The sequence below is a fragment of the Trachemys scripta genome, chromosome 22 (genome assembly GCF_013100865.1).
Source record: "Trachemys scripta elegans isolate TJP31775 chromosome 22, CAS_Tse_1.0, whole genome shotgun sequence".
In the NCBI taxonomy this organism is placed as follows: domain Eukaryota; kingdom Metazoa; phylum Chordata; order Testudines; family Emydidae; genus Trachemys; species Trachemys scripta.
The window spans coordinates 8,357,108-8,370,667 of record NC_048319.1 but is presented as its reverse complement, the minus strand read 5'-3'; the positions used below and the strand labels follow the sequence as shown (position 1 = coordinate 8,370,667).

At 42.3% G+C, this 13,560-nt stretch overlaps 1 protein-coding gene across 2 annotated transcripts in view; it reads left to right on the top strand.

Annotated features, from left to right (window-relative positions):
• Positions 1-13,560, top strand: part of CHAF1A (chromatin assembly factor 1 subunit A) — a 28,228-nt gene that overhangs the window by 13,353 nt on the left and 1,315 nt on the right. For both annotated transcript variants that reach the window (XM_034755249.1, XM_034755248.1), the window contains exons 5-14: positions 226-467; positions 1,056-1,116; positions 2,452-2,520; positions 3,175-3,401; positions 4,198-4,366; positions 4,590-4,670; positions 4,889-4,981; positions 6,421-6,679; positions 7,378-7,865; positions 10,983-11,073. In XM_034755249.1, coding sequence (XP_034611140.1) covers positions 226-467; positions 1,056-1,116; positions 2,452-2,520; positions 3,175-3,401; positions 4,198-4,366; positions 4,590-4,670; positions 4,889-4,981; positions 6,421-6,679; positions 7,378-7,865; positions 10,983-11,073 — 1,780 coding nt within the window. The remainder of the gene's footprint in view (positions 1-225; positions 468-1,055; positions 1,117-2,451; positions 2,521-3,174; positions 3,402-4,197; positions 4,367-4,589; positions 4,671-4,888; positions 4,982-6,420; positions 6,680-7,377; positions 7,866-10,982; positions 11,074-13,560) is intronic.

Below are 13,560 nucleotides of genomic sequence, written 5' to 3'. Positions count from 1 at the left end.
AGAATGATTTAGCTTGCCCAGGCAACTAATGACAGTACGTAAATCCTCTAACTGTCTTACTCCTCGCTGGTAACCTGAAACAAAACCAGGCCACAGGCTAAACACTCAGTGCAAGAACTTACACCAGTAACCCAACAGCACAAACAGTTGTGCTAATCTATTCTTTTGATACATAGCTGCATAATATGCATGACAGGGACATTTATTGAACTGTTTGGCAACTAGGATCAAGAACGTGCAGATAAGCTGCAGAAGTTGCAAGCAGAAAAGGAGGAAAAAGGGAGGCTGAAAGAAGAGGCAAAAGCCGCAAAAGAGCGGGCCAAGGAAGAGGCAAAGAAGAAGAAGGAGGAAGAGAAAGAACTGAAAGAGAAGGAAAGGAGAGAGAAAAAGGAAAAAGATGAAAAGGAAAAGGCTGAGAAGTTACGAGTGAAGGAGGAAAAACGCAAGGAGAGACAGGAAGCTTTAGAGTAAGTGATTTGTGTCCGTAACTTGTATTGTCCTAGAGTTGTACTGGTTTAAAGGTGCTTGTAGAAATAAGCTATCAACGTTAAGGGGTTGCGCTGATTTAACTATCTGTTTCTAAATAGTTTTAGTACCAGTTTTAACTATGTGGACCTGCCCTTAGTCTTAAGAATTTTCTACTTGAATGCAGATGATAAACTGAGCTCCTACTTTGAAATGGCTGAAAAGTGGTTTCGTGCTTCACCTGAGGTTTTTCCTCTTCATGTCATGGCTGGGGAACGTCTTTTTTTTAAAAAGTGTTTTTATGTTAACCACAAATCCCTCTTCTGGATGTTGGAGTGAGTTGAAAATGGATAACTAGTAATGTAGATATGGTTGAACATATAAACTTCCAGTGCAGAAGACATGAATAGGCTTTTGTTCCACATTCTTGCTGGTTTTGATCAAATGAATGGACTGCCCTTTTGTTCCATTTGTACAATGGGTCTTGGTCCATGACTGGAGCTCCTAGGCTCTACCACAATACGAATAATAAATACTGTCACCTTAATGACTTGTGTGGTAACTCCTTAAATTAATTTTATATTTTAAAGGGCAAAACTTGAAGAGAAAAGGAAGAAAGAGGAGGAGAAACGGTTAAAAGAGGAGGAAAAGGTAAAAATTTCTTGCTTTATTTTGGAGTCTTGCTGTCCCTCTGATGCTTTCTATCTAGGTTCTTGTACTGGAATTGGAGACTGCTAGTGTCCTTGATCGCCCTGACATCCACATTTCCCTTGCTAGATCATCCAGAACATGGCTTCTAATAATATCCCCCTACCCCCTCTTTGAATCTCTCCATTTGCTCTCCCTTCTCCGTTGCATCAAATTTAAACTTCTTGTGTTCTTATTCAAAGTGCTACGTATTCAGTCTAGTCTTATTGCACTACTCCACCAGTGATGCCTTGGTGCACCTCTATCCATTGCTCCCATCAGTGCTGTGGCCTTTGTTCATACTTGTCCATCTCCACCTTCCTCTCCCCAAAAAATATAAAAGCTTTCTCTGTTCTGGTCTGTCAAGCTGCTGCCCTGTCCATAAATCCTTGTGGAACTTGCCTCTTTCGACAATGCTCACAAATCATGCTGCAGCATGGAGTTGTTGGCCTTCTCGTTCTTGTTTGTGAAGGAGTATCTGGGCCAGTATGGAAATTCTGACCTTTCAGTACTCTGGGCTACAAATGGGGAACAGTGGCAATATGGAAATCCTTCCAAAAGTCACTGGGGAGCAACTCATGTACTTGCTCAGAGGATATTGTGATGGGCTTTTGACAGATCTTCCATCCAAAGCTCTCATAACCCATCCTCTGAGCAGGATAACAGTTCAAGCCCTCCACCAAAGCACCATTCTTCCCACTCAAATTCTGACACAGGCACTCAAGTGATGAATTTAAAGCAGGAGAAAAGAACTGGAGCAACCCCTTATCCGAACACCTAGCCTCTTTAGCCTGCCCACTTGTTTTGTTGTGTTCAGTTATAGGATTCCAACACAGGACAAGGCAATAGTAGTACATTCATTTGTTATTGATCACTATTGGTGTCCAAATTTGTACTAGGTGTTTCACAGAAAGCAACAACCTTTGTTAATGTTTCGTTGTATTACAGGAGCTGAGCAAAAAGACCAAACCCCTCACTCCATACCTCATCCTGGACTTTAGTGAGCTAAAGAGTGTAACCCCTGTTAAAGACTGGGCCATATTAATAAAGAACAGGAGTACTTGTGGCACCTTAGAGACTAACAAATTTATTAGAGCATAAGCTTTCGTGGACTACAGCCCACTTCTGGGCTATAGTCCACGAAAGCTTATGCTCTAATAAATTTGTTAGTCTCTAAGGTGCCACAAGTACTCCTGTTCTTTTTTCGGATACAGACTAACACGACTGCTACTCTGAAACCGGCCATATTAATGTTCATTTAACAAGTTGATAACATGTATTTCAACCCTCTAATTCCAGCGCATTAATGCACAGAAGGCAGAAATCACCAGGTTCTTTCAGAAACCAAAGACTCCACAAGCCCCCAAGGTCAGTTATTGCTAATCATTTTCTTTATTTCTCTGCTTCATTTACTATCTTCTGAACCAACACACTAGTTCCGTTAATGACATGCATCCACACCTTTTTCTTTTCAAGTGAACAAACTTGAGGACTGACTTCTAATTTATTTTAAAAAGTGATGGCTGTGCATCTGTGGTTAGACAATTGAAAACTTTGTGGCTGATGCTGTGAGGGACAGAATTGTAATCTCTTATGGTAGAGATCATACTTCTTGCCAGTTATACTGAAAATCCATGACTCGTTTAATAGTTGTTCCAGGAATGATTACAAGACTTTAATTCTCCTCAAGGGGATCTGCTGAACTCACAAATAAGAAGTATGTCATCCGGGGTAGTCAATAGGCAGACCGCAGGCTAACTACTGACCACCTGATGCTTTTGAACAGACCCCAAAATGTTTTTATTTATTATCATCCTTGTTTTTAATTATTTTCTTTGGAGTCTGGACCTTGACTGTGCCTTGGCCAAGAAAGTTGGACCTTGACAAAAAATAGACTACCCCGATCCTAGCATCTCTTGAAATATCAAGACTTTAGATTTAACTCAAATGGGCTAGTGCTGCTGTTTTTCAGATGCTGATGGATTCAGACTTTAACATTTCTAAACATACTTTTAATTTCAGACCCTTGCTGGCTCCTGTGGGAAATTTGCTCCCTTTGAAATTAAAGAGAACATGGTCCTGGCTCCACTCTGTCGTGTTGCCTTTGATCAGGACCTCTCAGATCAGTTAGATCAGCTCCTACAAGCACAGAATAATGACGTTTCTTTCTTGGAAGAACTAAAGTGCCGCAAGCCACATAAATCTGGACCTACCATTGTCTGTTACCGCAGTGCTGACATAGTCAACAGGTTAGTCTGGGGCTTGGGGTTGCTGTTCACTTACATACCAACTGTGAAAACAGTGTTGGAAAATGGTTTGCACCAACAGCAGTGATCACACAAAAAAGTGGAGTTTTTCTTTTAAAATAGTCCTGTATGAGCTTCGTCACCACAGGAAGCAATGTATTGTGATGCAGATTTCCTTGATTCCATACACAAGCTCATAAATCCTTCTCCACAGGGAGTCTTGCACTTGAACAGTGTCCAGTGCAGAAAGGGAGCGCTCCGTTTGCTTCATCTCGGGTTTTGTCTACATTGGCACTTTCATCAAAACTTTTGTTGCTCAGGGGTATGAAAAAACACCCCCCTTGAACGACAAAAGTTTTAATGACAAAGCGAAGCTACCAGCCCTCGTTGGAGGTGGTTTTATTTTGTCACCGGAAAGCTCTCTCCCGGCGATAAAGAATGGCTGCACTGCAAACCTTACAACGGCACAGCTGCAGTGGCACAGCCACCATGTTGTAAGGTTCGCTGTGCAGACATAGCCTAAATAACATGGCTTTAACAAATAGGTGCTGTCAGATAGTTAAACCAGAGCTGCTATCACACACAGGTTGGTGTCGTTATTTAGGGACGGACCCTGGCCGGGATAGAAGCTTTGTCCTTGCAAGCAGACGGTGGCGAAGTGTCGTTAATTCAAACACTCTAGAATTGTTTGAGACTGCTGAACTGAAGAGGGTCTCTCAGGCCTTTAAGTGATGTCTGTGGCTTCTCTCTGAGCAGCAGTGGAGTGTGAAACCACTGAGGGCTGTGTTTGTTTCAACAGTGATGTGGTGATAGTGGATAGCTGCAAAATGGACAATGTTCCCGAAAGGAAGAAGTTTGGCAGGATGAAACTCCTACAGTTTTCTGAGAATCATCGACCTGCATACTGGGGCACATGGAATAAGAAAACCACTGTCATTCATCCCAGGAATCCCTGGTCAAAGGACAGTGTAAGCATTTCACAATCAGCATGGTCTTACCCATGCCTTACTGATTGCTCTCTTTCAATTCTGAAGCAGACCTTGTCTCCAAATACCCATGCGTTCTTCTCTTGCATTTCACAGACCAGTTGTCATTTATTCCCTCTTGCTGCTGTTTGAATTGTTGCATGAACTCTTGCATTGCTCTCTGAGTTCACTGACAGAGTGGTGACGTGGACATTTCTCATTACAGAAACTGCTCGACTATGAGATAGATAGTGATGAAGAGTGGGAAGAGGAAGAACCAGGAGAATCTCTCTCTCACAGTGAAGGGGTGAGGATTTTCTGCGCTAGCCAGCCTTAAAGTTATGGAGATGATTCAAAAGAAACATAGCTGTCATAGTGGACTGAAGCTTTGTTGTTGTTAGTTTCAAACCAGACAAATGACGCTCTTTTCTGAGACTGTTCACGTCTGGATTCTTGCTGCTTGTTGAAACTCTTGCTAGGTGATTTATAAAGTGCAGTTTCTAGTAAAGTTAACTTTATCTTCAGGATGATGAGGAGGAGGGAGGAGAAGATGAAGATGATGATGATGGCTTTTTTGTACCCCATGGGTACCTATCGGAGGATGAAGGAGTGACAGAAGTAAGTGAACTGAGTGACCATGGGCCTCAATTTCCTTGTTTCCCAAATGTACTGTGTAATATGTTGCATACCTTTCAGGAGGGCACTGCTGGGTTGGCTCAAATGTCTAAAGATTTGGGCGCTGTTCTCATTGGTGCAAACTGCATGCTTTGCTAGTTGGTAGAGGAGAGGCAGCCTGCTCGGAATAGGACGGGTCTGCTTATCTGTTTAACAAATAAATGAAATGTATACTTCAGCCTTTAATACTAGCACACTCTACAGTCAGTTAGCATATTGGTGTCTTCGCACTTCCAGATAGGTATATACTGCAGCATTTTGATCCAAGCAGGGGAGAACAACATTGGATAGAGGCAGTTTTATTCACTTACATCCCTCTTTGTTACAAAGAGGGATGTATCAGAGTTTAATAAGAAAGCTCTTCTATGGTGAGTGGAGTAGAGGAAGGTTGAGCTAGGAGAAGGAGCTACCAATAGCATATAATGATTTCTCCCACCTCTCTAATAGCACATTTGTATAGTGAGTGGTAGTTAGAGGAGCATTTGAAATACCTGTAACACTGTAGTGAAAGACAATGCTGATCGTAAGCTTCTGCCCAGGATGAAGAGGGTGAGTTAGAAATTCCACCAGACTAAAGGATGACACACTTTGCTGTATGGGCAACTTAAAACCGAATGCGAGGATGTTCTCTCCTCAGCGTGAAAACCCACAGCTAGGAATATTCCAGCCAGAAGAGAGGAAATAAGCAGCTCATAATGGTCTCTTCAGTGCTTTAGCCTGTTGGTCTCAGGGAAAATGTGTAACATCCCAGGAAAGCTTCTACAACAGGGTGACCCTACACTTGGAAGCTTTACTTCTAAACAGCTTATAAAGAGGCATTCATCAGGAATGGGCTGAAATCCCATCCTTGAGAGTAAGGATGCCAGGGCTTCCCATCTAGTGTTTGATTTTGAGATATAGATATACCTATATACACTGTCTTTTAGAAGAGTTGCAATTTTGAAAACTTTGTTTTTCAATGGATATGGGACTCAGGAAACCAGTGTTCTAGTCTCAGCTCTGCCACTGGCCTACTGTGTAACTTTGATTTACATCCCCTCCCTATGCCTCAGTTCTCCATCTGTAAATGGGGATATTTCCTGCCTATGTGATTCATGGATGACAAGCTCTGTGACAGCTAGATATTTAGTGAATCACCACCTGACCATCAGAGATTGATAATAGGGGTTTTTCTGGCACTTTTACTGTCAAGCTGTGACAATAACTATTTCTCAGCATTGTATGGGTCTATTCATTTGATAGCTTTCCTCCCGAAGTATTTCCTTCAAACATTGTACCTCATACTTCTGATTGCTCATAGCTCTGAACACACCATGAAGCAGAAGTGAGGGAATTTCAGTTTTTCTGGAATTAGTGAGTCAGAGGCTTTTCTTGACTTTCAGGAGCATGATCCAGAAAATCAAAAAGTTCGTCAGAAGCTGAAAGCAAAGGAGTGGGATGAACTGATAGCCAAGGGGAAGAGGTTCCATGTTCTTCAGGCTGTGAAGATTGGCTGTATCTGGGAAACAGAAGAAAGCAAAAGCAGTGCCCATGCAGACCTAAAGGTGCTTCAGCAGTTTGCAGTTTGTATTCTGGATTCATCTGTTGCCGAGGAAGAGCAGATGCAGAAAACGAGCAAAAAAAGGACAAAAGACCAGCAAAGTAAGACTGGGAAGGGCCAAACCTTTGTGATTTTGCCTAGTCGTAAATCAGATGTCGCCTGCGAGGAAACCCCTAACGTATCCAATCTAAGTTTGTTTAAAATTCAAAATAACGAATAGTGTTAAATGACTAGTGTGAAGTCTGAAATATTTGCACGTGAACTTGGTGGAAACTTTTCCATGCTGGGTAGTTCTAACTATGTTCCATCTGAAATCTGTTGCTTGCTTTAAATGCTGGAGCCTTTTGCTGAGAAAAAGATTAGAAAATAAGACCATTTTGAATTCAATTATATCCCTATATACTCTTCATTGACTATTAATTAATGCTAAAGAGGCAGAACTAGTTAACAGAAAGGATGCTAATACCATGAAAACAGAGGGAGGGCTAGAGCAGGAGATGGAGTTGGACCTGTGGGTTCTATCCCCAATTGATACTGATTTGAGTTTAACAATACTTTTTTCCTCTCTGTAAAATGGTGGGTATAATACCATACTGGGCTGTTGCACTGCTTGCATTCCAAAATCCCTTTAAGCAAAGTGCTCTCCCCATGTACTCTGAGTGACCACAACCCTTGTGTGTGGGTTTTTTGGTAACAACTGCTTAGTTTATATCAGTGAGTCAATGACTTATCCTGAGCTCTAGGCATATATACCAGCTTGCCTTCAAAAACATACATGCAATCGTCTTTCTCTCTCCAGTCCTGGGACAGCTGCTTCCGCTGCTCCATGGGAATGTCAATGGAAGTAAAGTGATCATCCATGAATTCCAGGAGTGTTGCCGCCAAGGACTGTTCAGTGAAACGGCCCTTGCCCCAGATATTAGTGATGCTAGTCCTACAAGTCCCAACACTTCCCGCCCGCAGACTCCAGTCAACGAGGACTCTGCTATCCCTTCCAAAGCCAGACTAAAGCGAATTATTTCAGAGAACTCTGTGTATGAGAAGAGACCTGAATATAGGATGTGTTGGTATGTCCACTCAGAGGTGCTGAAAAGCTTTGACCAAGAGCACCTTCCTGTTCCTTGTCAGTGGAACTACATCACACCAGTTCTTTCTGCAGCCAAGGAGGACAATAGCAGCGTACCAGGAGTGACAGTGATACAAACCACTCCAGTTTCAGTAAAGAGGAAGTCAACAGGAAGCATGTCTATCACCAAGTTCATGAAAAAACCTAGGGATGCAGAACAGGTGAGTTCCTTTAAGCACATTCTAACTTTATGTAACTCAGAAGAGGATGAGAACTTTTAACATAAAATAGTGATGATCTAACTAGGCAAGCCTGGATCTCCTTATAGATGGCAAAATGCTAGTTTTGCAGAAGGGAATATTGTCATGAATTTCATTGCAATGAATCCCTTGTGGGATGGGGTGGCAAGAGAGCGGAAGCTGATACGTATTCAAATTAATGTAAGATGCTTCTTTGGAGTTCTAGTTTTCAAGTTGAATAGGAAGTTTAATTTAAAATATTGGCAACTTTTCGGTCCCTCCACTTTCCCCTATGTGGGTAATGATCACCTCCAAACCACAAATGTTTTCTGAACACCTAGCTAAACCTGCTTATACTGCAGATCTCCTCTTATATGCATGCGAAACAGTACATTCTATCGCTGTCAGATATCCTCCTTGCTGCCTAGCCTTGACTCATTACTCTCACCTCTTGCTCTCTGTTGCTTGTATGTATTGAACATAAGCTGTAAGTACCTGTGGACTAAATCCTTAACTGTTGCTTGTAAGGCCTCATAGCACTGTAGATCGGCAAAATATACACACCAAGGTAACTGTCAAGACAATCTAGTAAGCTTAGAAAGTCCTAGAGTACAACATGAGACATGAGGCAAAACTGAGTGCTTATAATGTGCTCTCGTTTTAGGCTACATGTTTCCTTCTGCTCTCTTCCCTGCTTCTCAGTGTAATTGCAGATTTTAATAATTTCAGCTGTTACATTGCTCTTAAATTTCCCTTTCAAGATGCATGGGTCCTAAACATGCCTCTCAACACGTGGCGTACCTCATCTCGTGTAGTAAATGCCACCATAGCAACTATGTGGGTGAAACTAGACAATCACTATGCTCTCGAATAAACTCTCATAGGAAAATGATAAGACAAATACCGTATCACCTGTGGGTGAAAACTTTTCACAAAGCGATCACTATATCTGACCTCTCAGTCCTCAAAGGAAACCCGCACAACACTTTCAACAGACAAGCCTTAAGCTTAAATTAATAAATGTACTAGATACTAAAAATCATGGACTGAAAAGATTTATGGCTGCTTATAATAATCTATAACCCATTAAGAGCCCCCTTTCCTTTCCTCCCTGTGACTGGAGGGGTATTAATGGGCCATTTCACCTTGAATGGTCCCTTGAAATGTGATAACTACTTAGGCTAAACAATCTATTCCATCTTGTATTTAGCTGTGACACTTTGTCAGTTTCCCAGACCTGAAGAAGAGCTCTGTGTAATAAAGGTATTACCCACCTTTGTCCCTGTCATATCCTGGGACCAACAGGACTACACCAACGCTGCATCCTTTTATTAAAGTTATTTCAAGAGATGTCTATTTGTAAGTCCAGTTAAAAGCTAGAAAAGGTTGTGTTCGTTAAAGCCACAATCAGGGCTTTAACTTCTGTGTATCTTAATTATCTTCCCAGCTCCCAGAGTGTCTGCTCTGAGTCTGGGGCAATAAAGAGGGAGTTAAAGGTTGTTTTCCAATTCAGTGCTGTCAGGGGCTTGCCTATGCACAGAATGGAACAGAGGTAGAGCTTTGCTCAGCAGACTGCATGCATTTCTTGTCCCTTTATCTGCAAGCTTGGGGAGAGAAGCTGTGACTGAAGCTCCTTCCTCTACTTACTACCATCTTACTCTTAGCATGTTGGGCCTCTTTCTCTTCCTCCTGCATGTGAAGCTGCTGAGTAACACCATTTTGGAGGCTTGCACTGAAGCTGTTCCTGCCCCCAGAGTTCCATCTGGCTATTGATTGGCCTACACACTGAGTAAGACAGAACCTAAAACCTCTGCTTGGTATTCACTCAAGCAGTTAACTATGGGCTATGATCCTCCTGCAAGAGGAAGGGAAGAAGGGGGAGACTGAGGGTACTGATAAACAGTATTATTCTACAGACCCTCTAAAGCTCTGGATGCTGCTAAAGGCAACTTCTTAAAGTAGAACTCAATACTCGGGACACCGTGCAGTTTGGAACAAGGTGCAGAAAGCTTTCAGAAAGAATATGTGCATTAGTGCCTTCAAGTCAACTGCTGCTCTGTCTTATTGTTCCTCCCCTCAAATAGGGTGGGTGCTTGTGGGAAAAATCAAAATTAGATTGTTTAGATCCATGCAGCCATGTCTCAGTGAAAATACCTTTCAGTAAGCTGTCTTCTTTTCCCTCTTCTTACCTAGTCATCCTTCTGCTATCATGATATTCCATCATGGTTTCTGGATCTGTCTTCCAAATTCTGGTGCTCTTAAGTTGAACTCTTTAAGTTGAAGAGCAAGAGAAAGTCACTACTATAACTGAGAACCAGTGCACATGTGAACAAACTGAATCTTGGTTAATGCATAGCTTTAAATTAAAACATGAAGGATATTCTCAATTCTAGGTTTTTCTCTCTAAATCCAGGAAAAATAATAGAAGCAATTCACTGTGGAGTAAGCACAACATCCCTCAGTTCCTTTAATTCCACTCTTGTGCTCCCTTTGGCTCAAAAGCAGCAGTCACCACTGTTCTCATTACTGTTCTATAAAAAAGGAAAAATGAGTTCCTTTTTAAACACTGAAAAACAAATCCTGAAGGGGAAATTTTGGTAGCAAAATTATAATTTTCATATAATTTTATGATTCCCTATTGAAAGCAAGAAGAAACTTTTAAAATGTTTTAATTTAAAAATGAAAGTGAAACTTCCCTTTCAGAACAAAGCTTGAGATCATGTTTCAGCTCAGGGTGAACAGTTTGTACCTTCCTTGCACACAAGGCAATGAATAATAGCCCCTATGTTTTAGCAAGCAGTTTTTTGATACTCTCAGATTTCCTGCTACACAAGTTGCTGTAATATAGATGCTGACTTTTGACAAGGGGCCCAGGCTGTGTGTGAAGTCAGATTAGTTCATCCCTGGGGAACACTAAGTCCAGCTTTGTTCAGGATCTCCTGAAAGCACTGTAAGAAATACTCACTATAGAAAGGCTTGAATTCCTTTCTGTGCTGCCTAATCCACTGGAGAACTTGTTCTGATCGTTTTGCATGTTAAACAGTCACTGGCAGACTTAGTCGCTACTACCTCTGGTGCAGCTTTTTGATTTCTTTAAAGGCTGAAGCGGTGGAAATGGATGGGTTCCAGGCCGACACTGAAGAAGAGGAGGAAGATGACTGCATGATTGTGGACATGCACCCAGGGAAAGGTGAGAAATGATCTGACAAATGGCTTTTGACAGATTGGCTCCCAGGAGCCACCCAGTGAAACACTGCTTAACAGGCTAGTAAATTCAGCAGCATGTGAACAGGACATACAGCTAACACCATTGCTGTTCTTCCTACCATTATTCCCACCTGGGCTAGTTCATTTTGCATAACACCTCCTCTGTTGGTGCTGCTGTCACCCTCCCCAGTCCACATTTGCTCTTCGCTCCCAGATGCCAAGTTGTCCTAACCTTGGCTGAGGGTTTTGCTGCCTGCTCTTCTATAACACTTCCCCACACCACTTAATAGGTCCCAGACCAGCAGACCTTACTAGTGCTCCATCCGTCTCCCTCCTCTAACCACTCCTGCCATTTCAGAGACAAGGGGCATGAGGTAATATCTTGTATTGGACCAACTTCTGTTGAGGAAAGAAGCTTTCGAGCTACCCAGAGCTGTTGTCTGAAGAAGAGTTCTGTGTAGCTCAAAAGTTTTTTTTTTTTTTTTCCTCAACAGAAGTTGGTCCAATAAAAGATATTCCTCACCCACCTTGTGTCTCTAAGATCCTGCGATCAACATTGCTACAATACTACTGCGAATTTCCCATTCCAGTCGGTACTAAGCTGGACCTCCTCTTTCCTGCCCTGCTCAGTGCTTTGGTCAATCATCTGGATTATAATCACTCCTCGTGCCAGGAGGAAAAAGTGACCTCTGCACACCACCCCCCCAAAAAAAGTCAGGGTTGGGTGAGGATAGGACAAGAACAGTCTGGAAACACTTTGCACTTATGCAAATTGCTCGAGAGTTGTTTTTGGCTGCTAGGCTAATTATCACTGATTTATACTGGTAGATAAAACACACTGTTCTCCCCTTCTTTGGGAGAAGTAATCTTCAACAGAACAAATGAAACCCTGACAATACACCGCCTGCACAAGGTGCTATGCTTGCTGAGAATTGTGAGTGCCTGGCCTTCTGCATGTTCAGAAGTGCAAACGGTTAACACAAGAATCTCTCTAAGGTTGTGTAGGCTTTTGCTGCAGGACCCTTACCTACCTGGTTTTGCAAAGCATTACACGTACACCCTCTTTGTGGTGGTTCTCCACATGGAAATGGGGCTAGGTAATAAGCAGGGCTCCTGTTTGGCAGATGAGGAATCCAATCCTTGCCGCAGAATTCTGCTCCAGAATCTAAGTCATCATTTATATGCTTCTTTTTAGATCTTGTTGTGAGAAGGATCTTAAGAGTATGAGTCAATGCAATATTTACAGCCTTGAAATAGTAGCTGGGGGGGTGGAACTGCTTCTTTCCTCTCACTGGGGTTTTACCTGAACCCTGAAGTTAATTTCATTAAGTATTTCTCTGTGGGTCAGTTAGTACAAAACAATACTACAGCTGTCCCTTACATAGTTGTCAGAGCCTTCAGTTCCCCTAATGACTTCTGCAATGGAGCTCATCTTTGTAAGACTGTCTCTGCAGAGCCCCAGTGTAGAAGTTACCTGGCGCAGATGCGGGGTGAACAATGTTCCTTGATTCTACATTCCATAGACGGAGGGTATTAAAATGTCCCTCCCCCCCCCTTTGAAAAAACAAGGAGTCCTTGTGGCACCTTAGAGACTAACAGATGTATTTGGGCACAAGCTTTCATGGGCTAGAACCCACTTCATCAGATGCACGGAGTGGAAAATACAGTAGCAGGTATATATACATAGTACATGAAACAGATGGGAGTTGCCTTACCAAGTGGGGGGTCAGTCTAATGAGACAATTCAATTAGCAGTAGAATACCAAGAGAGGAAAAATCACTTTTGTAGTGGTAATGAGGGTGGCCCATTTCAAACAGTTGACAAGGTGTGAGTAACAGGAGGGGGAAATTAATAGGGTAAAATTACATTTTGTAATGACCCATCCACGCCATCTTTATTCAGGCCAAATTTGATGGTGTCCAGTTTGCAGATTAATTCCAGTTTTGCAGTTTCATGTGGGAGGCTGTTTCTGAAGTTTTTTTTGTTGAAGAATTGCCACTTAAGTCTGTTACTGAGTGACCAGTGAGGTTGAAGTGTTCTCCTACTGGTTTTTGAATCTTGTAATTCCTGATGTCAGATTTGTTTCCATTTATTCTTTTGCGTAGAGACTGTCCGGTTTGGCCAATGTACAGGCAGAGGGACATTGCTGGCACGTGATGGCATATATCACATGGGTAGATGTGCAGGTGAATGAGCCCCTGATGGTGTGGCTGATGTGGTTAGGTCCTATGATGGTGTCCTTTGTATTTTCCACTCCGTGTATCTGATGAAGTGGGTTCTAGCCCATGAAAGCTTATGCCCAAATAAATTGGTTAGTCTCTAAAGTGCCACAAGGACTCCTCGTTGTTTTTGCTGATTCAGACTAACACAGCTACCACTCTGAAACCTCCCACCCCTTTGAGTCATCTGTTCTCTACCAGCTGGAACAGTCATGGTACCATCCTCCCCTTTTTTCTGTTGCTTAATAGA